A 27,485-nucleotide genomic window follows, 5' to 3' on the forward strand; every position below is an offset into this window, starting at 1 on the left:
AGATCCTCACTAAGAATCCAAAACTACTTTCCAAAGCTATCTCCCACCATTTCCCCACATAAAACCTCTGCTACAGCTGAACTAGTCCCTTCACTGGATCCCAGACATATCTTGTGTCTCTACTGCCAAGAGACTAACCTCCTCATTTCTCTTGAAGCTAACATATCGTATGTTATAGAAGTGTTACAAGCCAAACACTGTTCTAAGTGCTATACATGTATCGATTCATTTAACCCTCATGATAATCAGGAATTAACTACAATTATTAACTAATTTATAGATAACTATAATTTGCTCAACGTTACACAGCTAATGGTTTGTAACCTACATGTTTGAATTTAGGAGCACTTTTCCAAAGTTGCTACTTAAACCGCTACACATACTGCTTAATTCGAACCTTAACTGCTGCTTAGAGATCTCCTGTCCTTCTCTCCCCAGAAGACCTCAGATTTCTCTGAAGTCATAGAAAACATATTTTGTGCAAGTTATTTCCGTATTCACCTATGTCTGTTGTTGTTTTTGTGTGCTGTCAAGTCGATTCCGACTCATAGTGACCCTAGAGGACAGAGTAGAACTGTCCCAGAGGTTTCCAAAGAGTGGCTGGTGGATTTGAACTGCCGACCCTTTGGTTAGCAGCCGAGCTCTTAACCACGAGGTCACCAGAGCTCCTCACCTGTGACTATTTGCCTTTGAATTAATTCCAGCTCCTGGCGACCCCACGCGTCGCAGATTAGAGCTGCACTCCACAGGGATTTTATGGCAGCAACCTCCGAGAAGCAGAGCGCCAGGCCTTGCTTTTGAGGCGCCTCTGGGTGGTTCAAACCACCAAACAGTTGGTTAGCAGCCGAGCGCCTAACTGTTTGCACTACCGAAGGAATCCTTATTCACCTACATTACCCAGTAATATTTCATATCACAGTCTGTTAGTTTTCACCTTTCATTATTATTCAACATTTTATGTGTCCTTGCCTTATATATCAAATTCTTGAGAGCAGGAGCCATGTGTTCATTTATTATTGATTTATTGCTTGGCTTTCTTACATCGTTATTTTTTTGTCGATTCTATGTATCAGAGACATATTTGGATACCTAATAGACGTCTTTCAAAGTATATCCATCCTTTGATTGCTTTGGAATGGCCCTAAAGTAGATTTTCTTTTTTTGGTATTTCGCCAGTCATTCAATCCACAAGTATTTATGAAACATTTATTATGTAGTCAACTACTATGCCAGGCACTCAGGACATAGAAATAAAAAAAAAAAAAGTCCTTATGTTCAAGGAACTCAAACCTGTGGGGAAGATTGAGTAGTAGAGAGATTTCTGTGTTAGAGTTTTAGTGTGTTGCAGTAAAAGCTTTAGTAATGGTATGCTGGTATGTGGTATGCTGGTGAGTCAATTTCGACTCATGGTAACCCTGCCCCCTAGGGTTTCCTAAGCTGAAATCTTTATAGGAGCAGATTGCCAGGTCTTTTCTCCTGCACAGCTGCTGGTCCCTTTGAACTGCAGAACTTTTGATTAGCATCTAAGCACTTAACCTTGGTGCCACCAGGGCTCTTACTAGAATTATTAAAAAAAAAAAAATTTATATTTTTTTTATAGTTACAAGAGCTATAGAAGTTATTGAATACGCCATTCACTGCCAAAAGAACTAACAAGTCTGTCTTGGAAGAAGTACAACCAGAATGCTCTTAGAAACAAGGATGGTGAGACTGCTGCAAAGGACCTCTTTAAAGTGTTGAAAAGCAAAAAACGTCACCTTGAAGACTAAGGTGCGCCTGACCTAAGCCATGGTCTTTTCAATTGCATCATATGCATGTGAAAGCTAGGCAATGAATAAGAAAGACCGAAGAAGAACTGATGCCTTTGAATTGTGGTGTTGGTGAAGAATATTGAATAAACCAAAAATACCATGGACTGCCAAAAGAACAAACAAATCTGTCTTGGAAGAAGTACAACCAGAATGTACCTTAGAAGCGAAGATAGCGAGACTGCACCTTACATACTTTGGACATGTTGTCAGGAGGGATCAGTCTCTGGAGAAGGACATCATGCTTGGCAAAGCACAGGGTCAGCGGAAAAGAGGAAGACCCTTCAGGAGGTAGATTGACACAGTGGCTGCAACAATGGGCTCAAGAATAACAACAATGTCACAGGACTGGGCAGTGTTTCGTTCTGTTGTACATAGGGTCTCTATGAGTCAGAACCGACTCAAGGGCACCTAACAACACAACTTAGGGGTACTTAACACCATTGGGTAATGGGGGAGGGGGACAGGGAGATCCTGAAAGCTTCCAGGACAGAGTTACATCTGAGGGTATTTTTCAAGGTTGAGTCAACTATGAGAAGAGATTGGGACAGAGTATTTCAAGAAGAGAGATCAGCATGTACGAAAATTCAAGCTATGTAATAACATAGCCAAGTACAGTTGTTGTAGTTCTTCTTTTTGGTGCTGCCCCAGTTTAGAAGTCCATTGCAATATCAAAATGTACCCCTGGTTCATGGAGATCCCATTGACAACTGAATGAAATGCTGCTCAGCCTTGCACCATCCCCATGATTTGTTGTGGATTAGACCGTTGTGATCTGTAAGGCTTTCATTGGCTGATCTTCAGAAGCAGATTGCCAGGGCTTTCCTTCTAGTCTGTCTTAGCCTGGAAGCTCCACTGAAATCTGTTCAGCACCATAGCAACACGCAAGTCTCCACTGACAGGCAGGCGGTGGTCGTTCAGCACCATAGCAACACGCAAGTCTCCACTGACAGGCAGGCGGTGGTCGTTCAGCAGAATAGCAACACGCAAGTCTCCACTGACAGACAGGCGGTGGTCGTTCAGCACCATAGCAACACGCAAGTCTCCACTGACAGGCAGGCGGTGGTCGTTCAGCAGAATAGCAACACGCAAGTCTCCACTGACAGGCAGGCGGTGGTCGTTCAGCAGAATAGCAACACGCAAGTCTCCACTGACAGGCAGGCGGTGGTCGTTCAGCAGAATAGCAACACGCAAGTCTCCACTGACAGACAGGCGGTGGTCGTTCAGCAGAATAGCAACACGCAAGTCTCCACTGACAGACAGGCGGTGGTCGTTCAGCACCATAGCAACACGCAAGTCTCCACTGACAGGCAGGCGGTGGTCGTTCAGCAGAATAGCAACACGCAAGGCTCCACTGACAGACAGGCGGTGGTCGTTCAGCACCATAGCAACACGCAAGTCTCCACTGACAGGCAGGCGGTGGTCGTTCAGCAGAATAGCAACACGCAAGTCTCCACTGACAGACAGGCGGTGGTCGTTCAGCACCATAGCAACACGCAAGTCTCCACTGACAGGCAGGCGGTGGTCGTTCAGCAGAATAGCAACACGCAAGGCTCCACTGACAGACAGGCGGTGGTCGTGCATAAGATGCGCTGGCTGGAAACTGCTCCCAGGCCTCCTGCATGGAAGGAAAGGATTCTCCCATTGAACCATGCTGTCCTCACAAAGTGTGATTCAGATACCTGTATTGATATGTATGATATAAGGGAGAGCATGTCAAAGGATGAGACTAGAAGGCTAAGATTAGAAAATTATGGAGAGCTTTATATGCCATGTGTATCAGTTGCCTCTTTTTTTTCTGCCTCATGTCTGATTCCAACCACAACATCAAGTGACACTTCCGCATGAGCCTCAAATCACTTCGTATTGAAATTCTCCTCAAATTTGTGCCATGCATCTTTTGCTTTCTCTCCTCAATTTTCTCCAACACTTCGGTGGGGGACACTGGCACAAACCCACTCAGCATATAGATGTAAGTAATCCGTAAGTGTCAGAGGATAGAGTTTTCCTGGGACCAACCCTCGCCAAGGAAGAGAGCCCATAAATGCTTCTTTCCACTCTGCGTGGGTGGTATGGATTCTGAAAAGCATTCTACATTCTCTTCAAAAGGCCCCAGCAGGACCAAGTTGAAGTTTTCCGTGGCAGTAAGCAATGCACTTTGGTTAGCTTTTCCTCCTTCATGGTTTCACATTCCTCCATTCTTCTCTCTTCCTGGATCAAGAATTAAGTTAAAAAAAAAAAAAAAAAAAATTGCCATGTAGTAGATTCTGACTCATGGCAGCTCCACGTGTTACAGAGTAGGACTGCTCCATAGAGTTTTCATGGCTGTAATGTTTTACATAAACAGATCACCAGACCTTTCTTCCGCAGCTCTGGTGGGTAGGTTTGAAACACCCATCTTTCAGTTAGTAGTCGAGTGCAAGCCTCCCCAATAAACTACCTGCACACAAGTCCTTGTTTCACACTCTGCTTTCAGGAGGAACTCAGGCTAATATACCAGACTAAGAATTTTTATTTCATATGTAAATGCTACAGAGAACTGTCGATTTGTTTTTTAGCAGAGGAGTAACATGATAAAATTTGTAATTGTATGAGGAATGAATCAGCCAAGGCAAGACTGGAGGTTAGAAAGTGATATAGAGACAGTTGCTTTCTATCCACTGCCACGTAAATTTACTACCCAAACCCGGGAAGCAAATGGGTTTTTTAATGAGGAAATAACAATAATGGCCTTAAAAAATGGCTTACCAGATGATACTTTCCTGATTACATTTTAGGAAAAGGCAAATATGCAGGGACTAGGTCTGGCTTCAGGATAAATTATCAAGTAAGTGCAGTTTGGGTTTTTGGCTTTCTGGCCCTTCACCTCTTCCTGGTTTTATATTTTCTTCAAAAAGTCCTGAGTAGCCTCAGTTCCAGTGGTGTGCCGAACGGCTTAGAGGGGTAGGAAAAAGAAAATTCTTGACTGGCAGAATTTGCTGATTTCTGTAGTGTGAATAGGTCCACGGTGTCTAATCTCAAACTGCCAACGGTCTAACAACTGACTTGCAAAATTCCTGAATATTTAATAATTCTCTCTCTAGCACACTATGGCCACTTTCCACAGAAGAGATCCTTGGCTGTTCATAACTCACAGTAACCAGTGCCCTCTTCTCCCAATGAGCTCACCTTCCTCCTCTCTCTCAAAATGCACCCACCTCTCACTGCTTTGCAACGCAATGCTTTAATGAAAGATCCTATGTCATGGTTAATTTTATGTGTCAACTTGGCCAGGTCGCCATTCCCAGTGGTTTGGCCAAATACTGGACAAGCACCTGTTCAACAATGTGATGTAAAAACCTTCCATAATGCCATCTAATGGAATGTAATCAATCAGTTGAAAAGGGAGTTTCTTTAGGGTGTGCTCTGCCTTCAGAGCATAAATAGATATTCTGGCAGGATTCTCTGTCTCCACTCTGCAGTCTTTCTATCACCTGATCTAAGGATCTTGGGACACAAGCCTGCAGAAGTCTCTAGTTTCCTGCCTGACCTATGGATTTTGGCTGCTAAAAGCTCACAGCTTCTGCCTTCACTGGATAAAGCAGAATGGAGGTTGCCTTCACACTCCTCACCCTCAACAGCCAGTAGCCAACTATTATTGTTGTTAGGTGCCATTGAGTCCAATTTGATTCATGTGACACAGTAGAACTGTCCCACAGGGTTTTCTAAGCTGTAATCTGTATGGGAACAGATTACCAGGTCTTTCTCCTGCTAAGCCACTGGGTGGGTTTGAACAGCCAGCTTTTTAGTTAGCAGGCGAGTGCTTAACTATTGCACCACCATGGGTCCTTAGTGGCCAGTGACAGACTGGAAAACAGAATGCCAGCCGGTGCCTCAAGGTGGAACCAAGGTGCAAATTGTATTCCAGAGTACCTTGGGAGTCCAGGCTGAAGCCAGTCTCTGACTGAGATCACTGCTGGTTTTCTTTGTTCGCTACAATTGAGACAGGCCCGAACTCACGGCAACCCCATGCACAATGAAACAGGTGCTACCCAGTCCTGATCCACCCCCATGATCGGTTGGGCATCAGACCATTGTAATCCATAAGGTTCTCATTGTCTGACTTTCAAATTAGATCACCAGGTCTTTCTTCCTACTCTGTTTCAGCCTGGAAGCTCCACTGAAACCTCTTCAGCATCATAGCAACACACAAGCCTCTACTGACAGATGTGTGGTGGCTGTACATAATCTGCATCGTCCGGGCATCATCTCCCACACGGAAGGGAAGAATTCTACCACTGAACCACCAATGCTCCCACTCCAAGATCACTACCTGCCCTAGTTTTCTTGGCCTGCCCTGACTAGCTACCTCCACTCCCTTTCTTCTGAGAGCACTTCTTCAATAATCTGAGGCTGCAGGGGCTAGAATCCCATCTCAGTTTCTGCGCCTAAGGAACCCAACTTTAGACAAAAGGGATCTCAGGAGTCAGTAAATTGGGCAAATAATAGATGGAATTTCAAAGGTCAGATCAAAATTAGGGCCAAAACATTTGGGGACAAATGTCTTTTCATTAGTCCATGGGTGGTACAAATGGTTTGCCCTTATCTACTGCCCTAACGGTTGGCATTTAAGCCCACCCAACAGTGCCATAGCAGAAAGGCTTGGCAATCTGCTTCTATAAAGATTTCTGCCAAGAAAACCCTATGGAGCAGCCCTACTCTGTAACTCGTGGGCTGTCGTTGTTGTCGTTGTTAGGTGTTGTCAAGTCAGTTCCAACTCACAGCCACCTTATGCACAACAAAATGAAACATTACCCAGGCCTGCACCATCCAGCAATCTTTGCTATGCTTGAGCCCATCATTGCAGCCACTGTGTCAGTCCATCTTGTTGAGGATCTTTCTCTTTTTCACTGATCTTCCACTTTATTAGGCATCGTGTCCTCCAGGTAATATATCCAAAGTACGTGAGGCAGTCTCGCCATCCTCATTTCTAAGGAGCATTCTGGCTGTACTTCTTCCAAGACAGATTTTTTCATTCTTCTGGCAGTCCATGATATAGTCAATATTTTTCACCAACGCAATAATTCACTCATGGGGTAGCCGTGTATTTAAATCAACTAGAAGACAACCGGTTGTTTTTCATTTTTGTCTTTTCATTGCCCTCTATATCAAATCAGGATGTTATCAGCTCATATCATTGATCATCTGTGTAATGGGATAAAGTCTACATTGTAAATTTGCTATGAAGATTAAAGAATTGGCACTGTAAGCAAAATGCCCATGATGATTTCTGTGACATGTAGGCATTCAATGTTTGCTCTTGCTACTAAAACAAATAGTATTCTTTTAAATAATTAAAGAAAAAAAAACCTAATCTGTCTGTGACTAGCGGAATCAGGAAAGCTGGAGCAGCGTTGTTGAATGGCTGGCTGAGCGAAGGCCTGCCCTGCTCTGCATGCAGAGAGCTGTTCTCCTCAACGTGAAATAAGTTCTGCCTCACTGACTGCGCAGCCCCTGCGGCCTCAGAGGCAAGAGCGAGGGAAGAAGCTGTGGAAATAAGAGCTGTTACTTCTGTAGTCATTGTGTTTTGTTTTTGATTTAATGTAGGCAAACAGGAGGGAAAAGAAATAGAGCATTTTACACACAGTTTGGTGTCAGTCCTTTCTGTTTTAGGTTACTCCTCTTAAGCCGAATGTGGCAGGTACTTTTTGTTAATATACAATTAGCACTCTACTATAAATATCATTGATAACTAATATACTAAAACTTTTACTACTGCTAGCTAATACAAAGAAATTGTTTACCAACCCTAATGTCATTTCACAGGTCAGTGATGGTTCAGTGGGAGAATTCCTGCCTTCTCTGCGGAGACACAGGGTTGATTCCTGGCCAGTACACCTGAAGTGTAGCCATCGCTCGTCTATCAGTACAGGCTTGTGTATTGCTGTGATACTGAATTGGTCTCAGCGGAGCTTCCAGACTAAGATAGGCTAGGAAGAAAGGTCTGATGATGTATGGCCAAAAACCAGCTAATGAAAACCCTATTGATCACAATGGTTTGATCCCAGCCTGAGTTGGAGGGCCGACTCAATGCAGCTAACAAAAACAACAGTGTCATTTCAGGTTTTTGAAATTTTAGTGTCAAAATAATTAAATCCATCAGGTAAACTGCTCTGGGCCTGAGAAAATATGGATTACAATTGAGACAGTATTCAAGAAGAGAATACAACCAGTATTCAAGAAGAAGGAATATTTAAAAAAAAAAAAAAATTAAGAGGAAATTAACTTCAAAATGTAGAAGGAAATAAAAGGGGCCAAAATGTACTCAGGTAATGAAATAAGACCAATATTAAATGTTTTTATAATTTAAGTAGCTTGATCCAATGTAAGCCAAATTGCATTATGAAAATAAAGATTAAATCAAACTCAATTTCTTAGAAAATTATATGACAGGCATTGTGTGACTATGCCTGTTACATGACAGACATAGCTGTTTCCAATCCCACTCTCCTCCTCTCTCTTCAACCATACAGGCTAAAAACCTGAAATATATTTCAAGCCTCTATTATAATAAGTATTGGCCATATGACCCTGTTCTGAGCAATAAGATGTGAGCAAATGCTGCTAGAAAGTTTTTGCAGGGGAGGGATATTGGTTTGGTTTGGTTTGGTTTTTTGCTTTCTGATGAGACACACCTCCAAAGAAAGTTCTCATGTGCCACCCCTCCCTTTCTGCATTTGACTCTGGCCTGGCTTTAAGCTGTGGCAAACATCTTGGCCATCTTGAATCCATGAGGGTTCAGACAAGCTAAGGACAATAAAACAAGGATAGAAAGAGCCAGGTTCCTTAATCATAGTGCTAAGCCATTAAACAATCTCAGCAACTGCCTCTTTGAATTTCTTGTTAAATGATACGATACAGGTCTGTGTAATTTAATCCACATTTGGTAGTCTACCCTATGGTTTATAGCAAAACAGATCTCATATAGACATATAGATATAAATAATTCCCTGGATTAATGTTGAAAGCCATAAAAACTGTGTACACTGACTCAGTAAGGTACTAAGGAACATCTAGAATAAAGATCAGGAACTAGAAGGATTTTAACAGCCTAGACTAATACGATAAAACTAAATTTTGTTGACTATAGAGTCCTGTACATAAACTAACAAAACATCATTACATTCAATGAAAAATTAATGTTTTATACTACTGAAAGTTTTAACCTCATGAACCTTATCACTGAGAAAAGATGGGTAAATAAGTCAACAGTATGATGTGGTCACCAAAAATATTAATGTCATCTTAAGATACATTAATAGAAGTGAATGGCAGATGGCCTTCACTCTATCTTAACATGATCAGTTTCAGGAGGTTCAGTAAAGGAGGGTGAGACGACTTGAAAAGTTGTCCTGCCAAAAACTCTGAATGCTCCCTTCCCCTAGAAATACCCGCTAGAGGTTAATAAGACCTTGGCAGAGATAGTGTAAAGAACCAGGCATCTGATGAATGGCTGGGCACTAGTTACTTAGTGGATAGAAGCTCATGCTGTGGAGTTAAACATGCTGATAGTTCTCTCTCTCTCCACCTGGTTGACTTTGAGGAAGATACTCAATATTTGTAAGCTTGTACAACTTTTCTTTTGCTGCTTAGCAAACCACCCCAAAACTGAGTGTAATACAACATTAAACATTTATTTCTTGCTCACATGTTTGAGGGTTGGCTGGCATTTGGCTGATCTAGGCAGGGTTAAGCTAGATTGGGCTCCAAGCTGTGAGTTGGTGTCTCTCTTCTAGGATCAGTGGGCCTTCTTCACCATATACTTCTTATAGTGATGTGAAAAATGCAAGAGGGTAAGCCCAGCCATGAAAGCATGTTTCAAGCCTCTGCAAATCATAGCAACTCCATATGACAGAGTAGAACTGCCCCATAGAGTTTCCAAGGACTGGCAGATTCGAACTGCTGACCTTTTGGTTAGCAGCCGTAGCACTTAACCACCACTCCGCCAGGGTTTCTCTCTGTCTTTCTCTCTCTGTCTCTCTGTCTCTCTGTCTCTCTCTCTATATATATATATATAATTAAGAGGCCCTGCTTTTTCTAAGTTTGTGACTACTTCTGTGCCCTCCAAAGCCATTGTTGCCTGACTTATTTACTCAGTTACAAATGAGTTTTCTCAGGGAGCGTTTCGTATATTTCTACGAAGGACTTCTGGAAGCAAAACTATATCCTCATAGGAGTCACTTGATGGTGGAAGCTCAAGAGAGCTAGAACAGATTGAAGTCTTTGTTGGAAATTAGAGCTAGAACAGATTGAAGTCTTTGTTGGAAATTATGGAGCTTCCTACTTATCCTGCGTGAGGGTGGCTTCATCTCTCCTTCCCTTTCTTTTTTCTACTGGAGGTGTAAATATGATCTGTAGCAGCCCATGGCAGGAAATGACAGTTGACTTGATTTTTCTAAATTAGACTTAAAGTGGTTTTTAGCCTCTATTTGTAAAGGTGAATAGGAAATTCTATATCAGTTATCACTGGGGCTCCTTTCTCTATCAGCATGATCTACAAATTATGCAGGTCTTTGTGGGTCAGAAAACCTAAGGATGGCACTGGGCCATGGCTCTTGGTGGACATAATCTTAACCACTGCTCGTTCAGCCCCATGATGCTGCACTGATTCTGCCTGCAGTTCAAAAGTCCCTTCACACAGTTTCTTTCATTGGTTGCCCAATTTTTGCTTCTTCCAACTCTTGGGACTGCCCAATTTCGTGTCCTTTATGTCCAAACTCTTGAAAAACCTAAGTTCTATCAATTATTCCCAGGGCAAGAGAAGACCCAAGTTTCTTGATCTCAAAGCCCCACTTTTCTTTGTGAGAGAAAGAAGAGAAAAATACCAACATTCTCTAGCAGCATCTTAAGAGATTATGTGGTCACTTCTTTTCCTTTAATGGATAAGAACTCTTGTCTGGAGGGCGATGACCTGGTTTCAAATGCAGAGTTTACGGTTTCGTAGTTGTACATTTTGGGAAAATTTCCTTAACTTCTCCAAATCCCAGTTTCTTAGGATTTGTCAGTCTTGACAGCCTGTGAGCCAGAGCCTTGCTGTCTGACTTGCTTATCTTGGGTTGGTTAGCTCCTGTGGCTACATGAATCAAGAGAATCTTGCAGCCTGACCCAGGGACTTACTGGTTTTGCTTCTCTAGAGAATCCAGCCTAAGACACTAAGATACCCTCATTGTTTTAGTACTTTGGCACTTTCCCTATTCTCTTTCCACTGGTCAGTTACAGCATAAACCACATGCCCTGAACTCTTCAGGGCCCTGTAATTTCCCGGAGCTTTCTTTTCTCCTAACAAAAACTACCTATTGCAAATTAACACTTTGGCTTTTACTACTGTACCCTCTTTGTGAAATATTTCAAGCTTTCATAGGCTTCATAAAGCAAAGGTCTTTAATTCTATGCTTTTAATACATAAAAAGCATCAAAAAAGAGAAATCTATTCTTTCATAGCCTAAATTTTTAAAAAAAAATCAATGAAATAAATACTATGATTTGCTTTACTGTGTGGGAGGGTTACATAAACAAAATGTACAAATATTTCTTGCCTCCTGATGAAATGTTCTATAAGAGAAATAATTTGTCAGCAATTCGGTGAGTTAATGAATTATTATAAAAATAGGATTGAGTAAAAAGAACCCAAATCTTAGCTGAGTAGGATGGTATACATAAATAAAATTCCCTTAACTGAAAATTTCTGCACACATTTTATTCTATCTAAAATTTCTTCCAGGTGATAATGATTGATGGGTTGATATATTTATACAGCATGTAGATTTGTAGACTATCAAATGCTCATATGACTTTTATACAAAATCTAAATTATACATTTTCAAAGAAAACTCTTCCAGAATGAGAAAACTACCAAAGAATGTTTGTCTAGTCGTGCTGTTACATTGCTTGTTTTAAGTTTGGAAACACCAGGTGCTAATTCTCTAATTATGGGGTAACCATGGGCTGCGAGTAAAAGTTCATTAAGCAGTTTCAAGACATCTTGTGGAATCCTTGGGTTTTCTCAGCATGTTCTAAGTCAAAGTTCAGACAGATTTGTAGGATTAAGCTGCAAGTAATTAAAACCAAGTTTCCATAAATTAAAATGTCATGATGATACAAGGGTTCTGATGAATAGGGGAGAATGAGAAACAATCCAATTTAGCTACTTACTGAACTAATTAGAGAAAGTTTCAGGAAGATTCATAGGACTTGAATAAGTTAGTGCTCATGGTCAGACTCTTGACTTCTAGAAACTCAAAAGATCAAGGTAAGAATCATTAATTATGCAGACTACTCTCCAGTTCTTGGTCTTTGAGACAGAACTAAATTAGAAAGGAACCACGAGAAAGAAAAGGAAGGGATCCAGTAAAGCAATGATCTAATAGGAGAAAGACTGCAAGGAGAAAAATACAAGCATTTGGAAAGTGAAAAATGAATAGCAGGGGGTATATTAAACTAACAAGAAACCAGAAAAGAAGAATCTTCAGGAGATGGTAAAGAAGTTGCATTTTGTATTTGAATTCTGCCAGGAATTACTTTACGCAACCGTCCACAACGCACCACTGAATATTCCATGAAAGCAGGAATTGGTTTTGATTCCTCACATTATCTAGCACAGTGTCTGCTACAGAGTGGATGTGCAATAAATTGTTGTTAAAGAAGTGATTGAAGGAATATTAAAAGATAACACACAACGGAAAGAATGGAATGGAGCGAGCAAGCAACACCTAAGCAGGCAAATTCTATTCCTATCCAATATGGGAAATCTTCAAAGCCAAAAGAGTTGGGAAAAAGGAGAAAAACCACCATCCAAGACAGGGTCCAAAGCTGTAATCTTTACAGAAACAGACTAGCACAATTCTCTCCTGCAGAGCATCTGGTAGGTTCAAACCACCACCGACCTTTCTGGTAGCAGCCGAGTGCTTAAGCACTGTGCCATCTGGGCTCCTTAGGAGAATTTCACTTAGTTCATTAACTCAATGAAAGGTCCTCCTCAGCAATAAAGGCCTAATGCTGTGACCAAGAGTTACAAAGGGATGGTATGAGGGATGCGGTCACAAGACTCTACTGTTGAGTCAATTCCAGCTCATAGAAACCCTATAGGACAGAGTAGAACTGCTCCATACGGTTTCCAGGCTGCAGTATTTACGGAAGCAAACTGCCACACATCTTTCTCCAGTGGAGTGCTAGTGGGTTTGAACTGCTGACCTTTTGGTTAGCAGCTGAGCACTTTAATCACTGTACCACCAAGGCCCAATAAGGCTCTAAGGTCCATCAATTGTAAATTTCTTCAATTGTACATAAACAACATGTCAGTAGTACCAACTCATCCTAGGTACTCTTTTTTTTTTTTCTTTTTGGATGACAAGTAGTACAATTTTTAATGTAGTTTCTTGCATCAGTTGAAATTCTATCAAAAATCTTAGATATTCTTTCCTGCTTCATGATAGCTAAAAGGACAATATTCCCATTAATAGGTGCTTTTTTAAATATAATGCTACATAAGAATTTCCCTGGACAAATAACTTTTTAAATCCTACAACTTAATGTTTCTTACACAGAGGAGGCACTGAAATTATACTAATTAACAGCGATACTACCTCACTGGGTTGCTGTTAGGAATAAATATGTCAGTGCACATAAATGCAGTGAACAGCCTTTGGCAGACAGTAAGTACTTGTTGCTAGGTGCCGTTGAGTCGGTTCTGACTCACAGCGACCCAGCGTACAACAGAATGAAATACTGCCCAATCCTGCACCATCCCCACAATTGTTGTTATGTTTGAGCCCGTTGCTGCAGCAACTGTGTCAATCTATCTCATTGAAGGTCTTTCTCCTTTTTGCTGACCATCTCCTTTACCAAACATGATGTCCTTCTCCAAGGACTGGTACCTCCTGATAACATGTTCAAAGTACATGAGAAGAAGTCTTGCCGGAAGTATTCTGGATGTACTTCTTCCAACATAGACTTACTTGTTCTTCTGGCAGTCTATGGTATATTCAATATTCTTTGCCAACGCCATAATTCAAAGGCATCAATTCTTCTTCAGTCTTCTTTATTCATTGTCCAGCTTTCATATGCTTATAGGCAATTGAATGTACCATGGCTTGGGTCAGGTGCACCTTAGTCCTCAAAGCGACTTCTTTGCTTTTCAACACTTTATAGAGGTCTTACGTAGCAGCTTTGTCATTTGATTTCTTGACTATTGCTTCCATGGGCATTGATTGTGGATCCAAGTAAAATGAAATCCTTGACAACTTCAGTATTTTCTCTATAGCTAATTAGTGTTAGTTTTTTATTAATGTTGCTGCTTTTCCAGATTGGCCCAAATAAAACACTGAAACCCAAGAGTCGTCAAGAGTATCACCTTGTTTTTACTGGCATGTTATCCTATCATTGGATCAGGATTCAGTGAATCAGAGATGGATGATAAGTGCTGCCAGAAACTTCATTAACTCTATCCATCCTAAAGTTACTGACTTGAGGTAACCAAGCCATCCCTTCCAGTGTCAGCTCTTGCAATTTGATTAAACAATTTAATCAAATGCTGTGTAGACAAGATAGGTTGCTATAAATTTTAAAACATAACAATTTAAAACTGAAATTCAAGCTGTCTCCTAGTTAAAGTCCAAAGTTCAATAACTGATAAATTTTAAAATCTGCTAACCAAATACTGACATTTAAAAAAATTATACTATATCATGATATATTTAATCATATAAATATTCGTATGTCTCATTATAACATTTCAAAAAGAAAAATTTGGAATTTTTGCATTTATTATTATACTTTTAAAAATTAGCACAGACAAAATAGCAAAAGGCAGAATTCCTCTCTTACTAGTTTTGGGCAAGACTTTTCACTTCTCTGTTTTTCAGTTATCTAAGAGCAGGCATTATAATGACTTTCCTGCCTCACAAAATTCAAGGTACAACTTAAGTAAAACAATGCATGTAAAAGCCCTTTGCAAAATGGAAAATTTTCTTTAAAAGCTTTATTATTTTCATTTTAACTAATTTTAAAATGCTATACTGCTTATATATACCCCCACATTAAAAATCAGAAGTAAATGTATAAATACATGGATGGAGGTTATGTTTTTGAATTCTTAGATAGAAGCCACCAAAATATAGTATGTATTATAATTATTATCCTTCTTTGCATCTATTTTTCTCTAACACAATAATTCTAAATTTGGAGGAGGGGAATTAAAATTATGGAAATTACAGCATAAGAGTCTAACAGGATATACTCATAAAGTTTGAGGGTAAGGTCAAGAAAAGATTACTGCCTGAAATTTAATCATGTAGGAATAAATTAACAAAAATAAGCCAGAAGAACTACCTTAATTATCTGCATCATTGACCCAACCTGAAAGACTTCGGAAATAAGTTGCTGCTAAGAGCAAGATGTATCTCAAATCTAATCAGGAAAACTGTGTGAGGAGAGCTATAAACTATAAAGTAGTTTTGTAATTTGTCTTGCATGAGAAATCCATAACCAATTTTAAAGGGAAAGTAAAATGAATTAAAATGTTTTCTAAATTTTTCTAGCAATGAGGAGCAAAATAATTCATCTAGACAGAAATATCCTTAGAGCAGAATTTCTTTAAGTGTACTAAAACAGAACTGGTAAGATTGCTGGACTTCTTCCCAAACCAAACAACTGATAAATTAGGATACCAGTAGGAAACATGTCTGTCAAAATACCCTTTACTCATTCATGGCTCAGGAAAGACCTTCATAGTGATCTAATTTAATGCTCAGAAGAACAAATCTTAGCTCAACACCAATCTTCTTAGTTTTCCTCACTAACACTGAAGACATGAATAATCTTAAAGCCTTTTTTTATTAACCCAAAGAGCTGCATTTCTCTTCTGTGTTCCAGGACAGTAATTCTCAAACTTTAGTGTCTGTAAGAACAACTTAACCAGTTTCTAGTAAATGTGTATTTCCAAGCCACAGCTAGATTCTTCATTCTAGGTTTTCAAGATTTCCAAAGTGGCCTCTTAAATATTGTAACTTCTTGTTTCTGAGGGAGGTGGTAAATTCAAGCATCTGGATCTGCACAGCCATAATCAAAAAACCAGTTTGTGGTCCCTTTAGTGATTTATGAAGCTATTGCCTCTACAAAGCCCACCTGATCAACCAGGCGACCTTTCTTTCTTTGTCTCATTTTTTATCACTACCCTTAACAACCTTGATTAATATTGCATATCCTCAATTACCCAGGATACTATTGGATAAATTATCAAATAAAATGGAAATTGGTTCTAAAATCTCTTTTTTAAACAACTTCCTCAATAAGTGCTTCTAAGAAGTGAAATGTTTTTAGCAAATAATTTTGATGGCTACTCTCTGCACAGCTGAAATTTTTGCAGTGCACATGCCAATGTTTTATGAGACAGGGATGGAATGGGAAACTAATAGAGAGGAAGCAAAGTGGTTTACAGGGTCTGTGAAAGATTTTTTTTTTTTTTTCTATTTAGGGTTTCCTCTCACGTTTCAAATTGAGTGCTATAAGATTTTATAACTTAAAACAGGAAGAAAGACCACACTACTTCTTCAATCACATTTCTTACTTCAATAAAATTGGCTGTGCATTGGAACCTTAACCAAACATCCAAGATACAACTCCTCACTTTTTTCTCCCTGGGAGAGATTGCCATGTTACAGTTACTTCTCAAAGGATACAGAAAAAATACAGAGATGCAGGGTGTGGTGGTTAAGGTTGTGTATAAACCTGACTAGGCCATGATTCTCAGTGATTTGGCAATTATATAATGATGTAATTTGGCAGTTAAGTAATGATGTAGTTATCCTCCATTTTGTGATATAATGTAATTACCTACATGATGTGATCAGCCTATCAGTTGTAAAGGAAGTTTCTTGGGGGATATGGCCTGCATCCAATATATATGGATGTTCTACCAAAGTTCGCTGGTTTTTCCTCACTCTGGACCCCGTATCTGGCTCATCATCATCTAACCTCCAGTTCTTGGAACCAGAGCCAGCAGCTTGCTGTATTGCCTGCTGATCTTAGGATTTGCCAGCCTCTGCAGTTTGTGAGCCAGCAGCCTGCCATCTGACCTGCTGATCTTGGCCTCCAGCCTGACACCTAACCCATGAACTTGGAACTTTGCTAGTAACCATTATTGCCCTTTCAAAGTAGAGGATAAATTGATAATTTTAATGACAATTTTTTTTCCTCAAAAGGAGAGTAAAAGAATTATGCATAAAAAACTATGCAAGTAAATATTGTGACTTAATCTAATATTAATATTTTGACTTTAGGATTTGTTCATTTTTCTATTTATGGGTTTATAGTACTATCAGAATAAAGACATAGGCAGTAAAATGGTTTTTTTCTTGTAGATTTTGAAGATTTAAAATATTTACTTATAAAAAGTTGAAGCTGTTTTATATAAGAATCTTCATGACGTGAACTTTTCATATACTTTCTTTAAAAAATCAAATGCATTTTCTTGAAACCCCCTCTCTCCGCAATTCCCCAATCCTTACACAATGTAGAGGCATTGAATGATTCATTATAAGAGATCATTTATTTTAATATTGAGAATAAGATAAAACAGTATTACAATGAAAAATGTTGGTGTGCTGCCTTAATGACAGGGATTATGAATTGCATTCCTGAAATAATGATACCTGTTTTTAACAGCAAATCATTTTTTCCAGGCTTTCCAGGCAATTTCAAAATTTGCTTTGACATTAGATCATTGCCAAAGGCCAGGCACCTAAATAATGTATTCCCGTATTGTTGAGCAGAATCTATCATATTGTGAAGGCCAATTCCTCTACTGTGAAATCCAGAACTCTTTCTTTACATTTATAGAGGAATAATTTTTCAAGTCTCACTCTAGAGCTCTTATGGGCAAATTAATGGAGAAGAGGACTTCAACCAAACCTGCAGCCTCCTCAGTAATAGGAGGAAATAAAAACTAACCTTTATAACTTCATAAGATTTCAATTGCATCAACCACTTCTGGTTTAAATACCTACGGAGGTGACGATAAATGCTAAAACGGCATTTTAAGGGTGATGAGCTGCAAATTAACTTCTCAGTTTTGCTCAAAGGCTTTGTAGACTATAGTTCTCTCTTCTTTGTTAACTAAGAAATAGATGTACTGTTAGGCATTGCACACTGGAAAGTTAAATGGTAGAAATTTGGCTTTGAGAAGTCAGTCTAGTTTGCTAAGTGTAATGACCCTATTTTTAATTCTGACTAAGACAATATCTTGGATGGGGGAGTGGAGCCCTGACTCATGAAGTATGTAGGAGTCATGAAGAAGAGAGGCTTGCTTTAAACTAGAGAAGAGAGAGGTGCTTAGATGGTGAGTTAGGAGCAAAGCTCAAGAAGAAGAAAACACAATGACTTACCTGCAGCACTTTGGTCAAATTGTTAAATAGAGCTTGACCAGCACTCACTTTGTATTTGACGCCTCTGACTGTGCCGTTTTTGCTTAAAATGTTGACTCTTCTTGTACCAAAGCCCTTCTCGCTGGCAGCCCTTGCTAACACCAGTAAATTATCCTGGTCATCCTCATGCTCGTCACTTTCTGATCCTATGTGGCCGTTTTCAGCCTCACTTAGTCCATCTATCCCACAGATACTAGCACACTCAGAGTCCAGAGAGCCTGAAGGCTGCCCGTCATCATACACCTCCTTCAGAACTCGCCCACTGTGAGATGAAGCGATCCGAAATCGGACTCTGCGTGGCCTGATATTTTCCGGCTTCATCTCCCTTTTTAACATGGTCACATCTACCCACATGAACAGCTTACATCACTCTGGGTCCCTTGTTATTGTGCTAGTCCATTGACCACATAACAATATCAGAACTCAATCCTGGTGACAGCAGCGCTCGTATGAAACTAACATCGAAAGGAAAGAAGATTCCCAAGAACTAGGACTGCATCTCTGCTATTAATAATGGATGTGTGTGTGTGTGTGTGCGTGTGCACTATGGTTACCTTTAAACTAAAACCTGCAAAATGATCCCAGCCTTTAAATATTACATGGCCATGGAGGCTCTTTAACAGGACAAGTGCAAGAAAGTGGTATGCAGTGAAACAGAAAATAAGTATGGGGCAAGAAAATGACAGACTTGAGGTCCGAAGCCAATGGTGAGTGTTGAAGAGGATCTTGGCAGCAGGAACACGTCTTCAGTTCATCTTCCAGGGTTGGGGCCAAAGGTAAAATGTAGGATCAAAATGCAGTGTTTAAGATGGGAAGTGTTATAGTCTCTTCACAGTTCATATTTCTTCTGTCTTTCTCTTTTTTCATTATGGTAAGTATATATATATATATATATATAAAGTTTAACAAAACATTTGCTATTTCATCATTTTTTACATGTACGATTCAGTGCCATTAATTACATTCATTATGCTGCGCAACCATCAGCACCATCCATTTCGAAATTGTTCACCACCATTAACGCAAGCTCAACGCTCCCTAAGCAATGAGTCCCCCTTTCACTTTTGACAGGAACTCTCTTAAAAGGGCAGTGAACATGTTACTTGTCTGCATAGAGCTATCAATACTAGTTCTTATTGAAGCATCAGTTAGTAAATCTACATTGTATAAGCCGACTTTTCAATTTACATCTTCATACTCAAGGAGTTTTACTAAAGAATAACTTTTTAACAGACTGTGAAGAGATAGAACTTTTGCTTTTCCACTTCCACTAGTGGAAAACATTGTTCCCTTTATCAGAGGCAAAGAGTTTGGAAAGGAAACATATGGAACAGTGAGGAGAGAGTGGAAAAGCCTCCAAGCCAGCCAAATGAGCCAAACAATCCAGGTGATCAGCGTTGATAAATGTATCCAAATCACCCATGCATAGAGAAGGGCCCTCCTTATCATCTGCTCAGTCGTATTTTCTGTCACTTTGGCGAGCACCTGAGGAAACTCTTAAGATATACAGACATATTGAAACTTATACCGTAGTGAGTGTCCCAAGCTGTCTGTATCTGAAAGGGGAGGATAAGCACCTGACCCTCTTACTGCACTGCGAGTATTTTAATGTTTATTGCTCTTTATCAGATTATGAACTTAATTTATATTCATTTTAGAAAATATAGGAAAAGTTGAAAATAAAAATCACAAATAATCTTACTAGAGATGTGAATAATCCCACGTATTTTCTTTCAGTGTATATGACAGAGACTGACTAGATACTCACAAAACTATGTGTTCCCAGTGCCTTGCTTTTAAGATGGAAGACAGCAGATGCTTAACTTTTGCCAGTGGATTGTGAATGAAAGTGATATGTCACTGATGACCAAAGCAGTTAAGAAAGAGAATGCCCTGTGCTTGCTAGTTCCCTTCCCTCCCCACACTCCACCTGCCAGCTAGGTGAATTCAGAGCAATCACAGAGGAATTCCACACCCACTATGAACTTGCGTTGGACTATGTTGTGAATAAGAAGTACACATTTACTGTGTTAAGCAATACAGGTTAAAATTTAGGACTTATTTATTAAAGCAGCTAACATTACTTAATCTGATTAATATGCTCTTATATATAAAATCACACTACAACTATTCAGCATTTTGTTTTTTCCATCCAATATTACATAGTGAGCCATTTCCTATACCGTTATTCCTCAAAAAACATGAATATGATGTTTATATTTAAAGTCCTTTTAATAATTGTACCACATTTTATTACTTAACTATTAAAATGATGCTGTTCTGAGCATTCTTGCTCACGAATCTGTATACATATATTTGATTAGTTCTTTAGTATAATTTTGGGAGGGGTAAAATTGATGGGGAAAGAGTTTGGAAATTTTTAAAGCCCCTGATGCAAACTGCTAATTCTGCTTCAGAAAAGTTGTATAATTTATACATCTACCAGTGTGAGCACCTGTTTTATTGTGCTCTTGCCAAGGTTGAGTATAATCAATTTTTAATATTTTTTTATTTCATTAAGTTGAAAAGCAGTGTTTCACTGGTATTATAGTTTCCCAACTTTAAGCACTGCTACTGAATTTTATTATAAAATATTTATTTCACATAGAACTCTCACTGAAGAGAGAGAGAAGAAGGAAAATCCCTAGCTCATGGCTAATCAAACTGGGAAGTCAACAAATAAAGAACTCTATTTAATGCCATAAAAGAAACCAAAAACCCACTGCCGTCCAGTCAATTTTCACTCGTAGCGACCCTATAGGACACAGTAGAACTGCCCCATAGGGTCCTCAGGGAGGGCCTGGTGGATTCAAACTCCTGACCTTTTGGTTAGCAGCTGAGCTCTTAACCACTGGGCCTCCAGGGCTCCCATAAAAGAAAAGGTGGTGGGAAAACAAAGAGGGATATAGAGATTGATTTATCACCAATGGGAAATATATCAGATAGATCTAAATGGCAATATAAAGTTGCTTTAATTCAGTGAAGTATACGAGAACATAGTCAAAGTCTATATAACAAGAGAACTTAAATGAGGAAATACTTATTTCGGCAAAAGAAAAATAATAATGCAATTTTATGTTCAGAATGCATGTTCATGCATAGAGAGGGCATGGGCTTCTCTTGATTATTTTTTGTTTTTGTTTTTATCCTGAGTTCCCCATTTAATCTTTTCCAGCTCAATTTTTATGGTCTTTTGAATTCGAAAGGAGTGTCCTGTAGCATTATCAAGATTTTAATGCAAAGAAACTAGGTTCAAATTCCAGTATACCTATTGTCATTGAGGCAATTCAGGCTCATGGTGACAGTAGAACTGTTCCATAGACTTTTCTTGGCTGTAATCACTAAGAAAGCAGATCACCAAGACTTTCTTCGGTGGCTCCACTTAATGGGTTTGAACTGCCATCCATTAGGTTAACAGCTGATTGCAAACCACTTGTGCCACCCAGGGACTAGTATACCATGGTAAGATGTTCTTTTCACCACCTAAATCTTGAGTTTCCCCATCTGGTATAGTGGGTACTGGGTATAGTGGAGAAAAAGGAGCCTGAGTAGAAGCAATGATTAAACCACTCAGCTGCTGATTGAAAGGTCAGCAGCCCAAACTCACCAGCTGCTCCACAAGAGAAAGATGTGGCAGTCTGCTTCTGTTAAAATTACAGTCTTACAAACCCTGTGAGGCAGTTCTACTTTGTTCTTTAGGGTTGCTATGAGTTGGAATCGACTTGATGGTGATGGGCTGATTTATGATGGAGACAACAATATCTACCTCAGAGAGTTGTATTTGCAAAACACCTATAACATATACTCATTTAGTGTGTTTGTTATGGCTTCTCTGGATGAAAATTACTATTTTAGCTTAAATAACGGCACAAAACAACAACACAAGGCAAGAAAAGATGACACAATATCACAGTCAATAAATATGGTTCAGCAGAAAGAGAATTTATTAGAACGACTAATAATGTTAAAGTATGTCTAACAAGTTAAATATATTTACATAGTGTGTATATATCTGAATCTATACATATGTATATACTATGTTATATAATATTTTTCAGTGACAAGACCAATTAAGAGTAGACTGGAAACTTGCCTTCTATGAGTATAAGGAAGTGTCTGCTCAAGTAAGAAGCTACATGAGCCTACTGTTCTATTTGCCTGACGTATAATATGCCCATGATAATTATAATTTGCACACTTACCTTAAGCTAAAATAAAAATTAGGTTGTTCTTTTCCTTGCTAAATCTTTACAATTTTTCATTCATTCAGGCAATGAACATTTCACAGTACCTATTGAGTGCCACTCAAAAATAAAGTGTAACAGTAAATATAACCAAAACCAAACCCAGCCCAACCCATTGCCAACAGCCGTAAATCTTTATGGAAGCAGACTGCCACTGTGGGTTTGAACAGCTGACCTTTTGGTTAGCAATCAACCGTTTAACCACTTGCACCAGCACAGCTCCTTTGGAAAATATAAAGATGTATAAAATAATGATCCATGCCTTACTGTCTAATTGGTAACATAATGCTTAATTAAACAAAATAGCTATAGCACAATGTAGTATATTTTAAGCACATGTAAGATGCTCCTTACTTGAGATAATGGAATTTCTACTCATCTCTTGTTATACATTGAACGATATCCCCAAAAAGGATATGTTAAAGCCCTACCTCCTTGTACCTGTGAACAAGACCTTATTTGGAAACAAATTCTTTGCAAATATTATCAGTTAGCAAAATGTCATACCAGAGTAGGATGTGTTCTAATATAATCTGAGTGATGTTTCTATAAAAAGAGGAGAACAAACAGAGAAATACAATAGGGAAAGACAGCCATATAAAGACACATCTTCAAGCCAAGGAACACCAAGGGTTAACAGAAAAGAGGCAAGAAAGGATCTTCTCTTATAGTCTTTGGAGAGGAATGGCCCTGTCAACACCCTGAATTTGGTCTCTAGCCTCGAGAACTATAAGACAATAAATTTTTATTGTTTAAAGACACCCATTTTGTGGTACTTTGTTACTGCAGCCATAGAAAATTAATACAACATTATTCTTAATACTCTCTACCCTTATTCTGTTTATAATTTGTTCCTAGTTCCTCAATATCAAGGCAGCAACTTCTCAACACTCCATTTGTCACCTTTCTCCCAGTATAAGCTTATCGCCCCCTATGTTTTAACTGCTTTGCTAGCTGAATCATCTTCCTTCATCAAGACTGTCCTTCTCTTCCTTCACTTGTACTCTTGCAATCATGCATTCATTTAACAATATTTATTGAGCACTCCCTAAGTGGGAGTGCTCAATGCAGGTCTATGCGGGTGAACAAAATAGACATGTTCTAAAAAGGATTGCCAGTGAAAACCTTATGAATAGCAGCAGAACATTGTCTGATATAGTCCTGAAAGATGAGCCTCCCAGGTTGGGAGGCACTCAAAAGACGACTGGAGAAGAGCTGCCTCCTCAGAATCGACCTTAATGACATGGATGGAATAAAGCTTTCTGGACCTTCATTTGCTGATGTGGCATGACTCAAAATGAGAAGAAACAGCTACACACATCCATTAATAATCAGAACCTGGAATGTACGAAGTGCGAATCTAGGAAAATTGGAAATCATCAAAAATGAATTGGAATGCGTAAACATCGAAATGCTAGGCATTAGTGAGCTGAAATGGACTGGTATTGGCCATTTTGAATCGGACAATCGTATAGTCTACTATGCCAGGAATGACAACTTGAAGAGCAATGGCCTTGCATTCATCATCAAAGAGAACATTTCAAGATCTATCCTGAAGTACAATGCTGTCAGTGATAGGACAATATCCATACGCCTACAAGGAAACCAGTTAATATGAGTACTACTCAAATTTACACCCAACCACTAAGGCCAAAGATGAAGAAATTGAAGATTTTTATCAGCCGCTGCAGCCTGAAATTGATCAAACACACAATCAGGATGCATTGATAACTACTGGTGATTGGAATGCGAAAGTTGGAAACAAAGAAGAAACAGCAGTTGAAAAAAAGGCTTTGGTGATAGAAACAATGCCGAAGATTGAATTATAGAGTTTTGCAAGACCAATGACTTCTACATTGCAAATACCTTCTTTCACCAACATAAACAGTGACTATACATGTGGACCTCACCAGATGGAACACACAGGAATCAAACTGACTACATCTGTGGAAGGAGATGATGGAAACGCTCAATATCATCAGTCAGAACAAGGCCAGGGACCGACTGTGGAACAGATCATCAATTGCTCATATGCAAGTTCCAAGCTGAAACTGAAGAAAATCAGAGCAAGTCCAAAAGAGCTAAAATATGACCTTGAGTATATACCACTTGCATTTAGAGACCATCTGAAGAGTCGATTTGATGCGTTGAACTCTAGTGACCAAAGACCAGATGAGTTGTGGAATGACATCAAGGACATCATACATGAAGAAAGCAAGAGGTCACTGAAAAGAGAGGAAAGAAAGAAAAGACCAAGATGGATGTCAGAGGAGACTCTGAAACTTGTTCACAAACGTCAAGCAGCTAAAGCAAAAGGAAGAAAAGATGAAGTAAAAGAACTGAACAGAAGATTTCAAAAGTTGGCTCAAGAAGACAAAGTATTATAATGACATGTGCAAAGAGCTGGAGCTTCCCAAAAGGGAAGAACACGCTCAGCGTTTCTCAAGCTGAAAACACTAAAGAAAAAAATTCAAGTGTCGAGTTGCAATAGTGAAGGATTCTATGGGGAAAATATTAAATGAAGCAGGAAGCAACAAAAGAAGATGGAAGGAATACACAGAGTCATTATACCAAAAAGAGTTAGTCAATGTTCAACCATTTCAAGAGGTAGCATATCATCAGGAACTGATGGTACTGAAGGAAGAGGTCCAAACTTCTCTGAAGGCATTGACAAAAAACAAGGCTCCAGGAATTGACAGAATATCAATTGAGATGTTTCAACAAATGGATGCAGCACTGGAGGTGCTCACTTATCTATGCCAACAAATATGGAAGACAGCTTCCTGGCCAACTCACTGGAAGAGACCCGTATTTATGCCTATTCCCAAGAAAGGTTATTCAACTGAATGTGAAAATTATAGAACAATATCATTAATATCACATGCGAGCAAAACTTTGCTGAAGATCATTCAAAAATGGCTGCAGCAGTATATTGACAGGGAACTGCCAGAAATTCAGGCCACTTTCAGAAGAGGATGTGGAACCAGAGATATCATTGCTGATGTTAGATGGATCCTGAATGAAAGCAAAGGATACCAAAAAGTTGTTTACCTGTGTTTTATTGACTGTGCAAAGGCATTCAACTGTGTGGATCATAACAAATTATGGATAATATTACTAAGAATGGGAATGCCAGAACACTTAATTGTGCTCATGAGGAAACTTTATATAGATCAAAAGGCAGCTGTTTGGACAGAACAAGGGGATACTGAGTGGTTTAAAGTCAGGAAAGGTGTGTGTCATGGTTGTATCCTCTCACCATACCTATTCGAATCTGTATGCTGAGCAAATAATCCGAGAAGCTGGACTATATGAAGAAGAATGCGGCATCAGGATTGGAGGAAGACTCATTAACAACCTGCATTATGCAGATGAAACAACCTTGATTGCCCAAAGTGAAAAGGACTTGAAGCCCTTACTAATGAAGATCAAAGACCACAGCCTTCAGTATGGATTGCACCTCAACATAAAGAGAACAAAAATCCTCACAACTGGCACAACTGGACCCATGAGCAACATCATGATAAATGGAGAAAAGATTGAAGTTGTCAAGGATTTCATTTTACTTGGATCCACAATCAACACCCGTGGAAGCAGCAGTCAAGAAATCAAACTATGCATTGCATTGGGCAAATCTGCTTCAAAGGACCTATTTGAAGTATTGAAAAGACGTCACATTGAAGGCTAAGGTGCGCCTGACCCAAGCCATGGTATTTTCAACTGCATGTGAAAGCTGTACAATGAATAAGGAAGACCAAAGAAGAATTGACGCCTTTGAATTGTGGTGTTGGTGAAGAAATATTGAATATACCATGGACTGCCAAAACAAGCAAACAAATCTATCTTGGAAGACACACAACCAGAACGCTCCTTAGAAGCAAGGTTGGCAAGACTGTGTCTTACATACTTTGGACATGTTCTCAGGAGGGATCAGTCCCAGGAGAAGGATATAATGTTTGGCAAAGTACAGAGTCAGCAGAAAAGAGGAAGACGCTCAACAAGGCGGACTGACACAGAGGCTGCAACAATGAGCTCAAGCATAACAACGATTGTGAGGATGGCACAGGACCAGGCAGTGTTTCGTTCTGTTGTGCATAGGTTCGGAACTGACTCGACGGCACCTAACAACAACAAAGAGGATTGACAGATAATATACAACAGGCAAATAAAAATATTAATTAAAAAAATTAGAAACATTGCCAAGATCGATGAGAAACAATAAAAGGAAGGAGCCTACTTCAGACAAAAATGATCACAGGAAACCTCTCTGACAAGAAGACATTAAGCTAGGATATACTGAAATTAGAAAATTGAACATTTAAAGATTTAAGAGGTGGACAGAAATAGCTGGAGATATTTCCTTAGCTAAAGTAGCACGTGCAAAACCCTGATGCAGAAAATCACTGAGTTTGTTCAAAGAACTAAAAAAAAGGCAAAGCAGCTGAAGAGTGATTATGACTCCCATTCTAAAAATCAGGACTTTTCTTCCCTTACCCAATCTTTAATTTATGCAACCCCTCAAAACATGAAACATAAAACTCATAAGCCCTATTGCCAGTACAAAAATATTTTAAGTATTGATAGGCTTGATACCAATGGGCAATTAATGCAAAATAAATTCTAAATTTCAGAAACTAGATACAAGGTAGAATGGTACGTTAAATGAACCAGAATTACTTTGAAAAATGCTATTAAAGATCAAACATAAACAATATCCCTTCTCCAATTCCCAGTAGAAATAGTAACCTAGCAGCTAAGACCGCTAGATCTGGTTATTTCCTTCTGTTATTATCAGTTTTGTTGTTGTTGCTGTTTCTTTAATTACAATACTTATTTCTTTGTAGAGCAGATACGATATCAAAATACGCTTATTCTTTTAGCTATCTTTTGTTCAAAATGTTGCCTCACACACTATGCTGTATGTGATCACTATTGCAAGGTAAGAAGTAATTTTAACCATACCCCCAGCTTTGGGA

The 27,485-nt window shown here is 39.2% G+C and overlaps 1 protein-coding gene across 1 annotated transcript in view; it reads right to left on the minus strand.

The window, feature by feature from the left end:
• Positions 1-18,601, minus strand: part of GRXCR1 (glutaredoxin and cysteine rich domain containing 1) — a 162,160-nt gene extending 143,559 nt beyond the window's left edge. The window contains exon 1 of the mRNA XM_003411324.3: positions 18,227-18,601. Within this exon, the coding sequence (XP_003411372.3) occupies positions 18,227-18,601 (375 nt within the window). The remainder of the gene's footprint in view (positions 1-18,226) is intronic.
• Between the last annotated feature and the right edge of the window lie 8,884 nt (positions 18,602-27,485).

Source organism: Loxodonta africana, chromosome 5, assembly GCF_030014295.1.
Source record: "Loxodonta africana isolate mLoxAfr1 chromosome 5, mLoxAfr1.hap2, whole genome shotgun sequence".
Taxonomy (NCBI): Eukaryota; Metazoa; Chordata; class Mammalia; order Proboscidea; family Elephantidae; genus Loxodonta; species Loxodonta africana.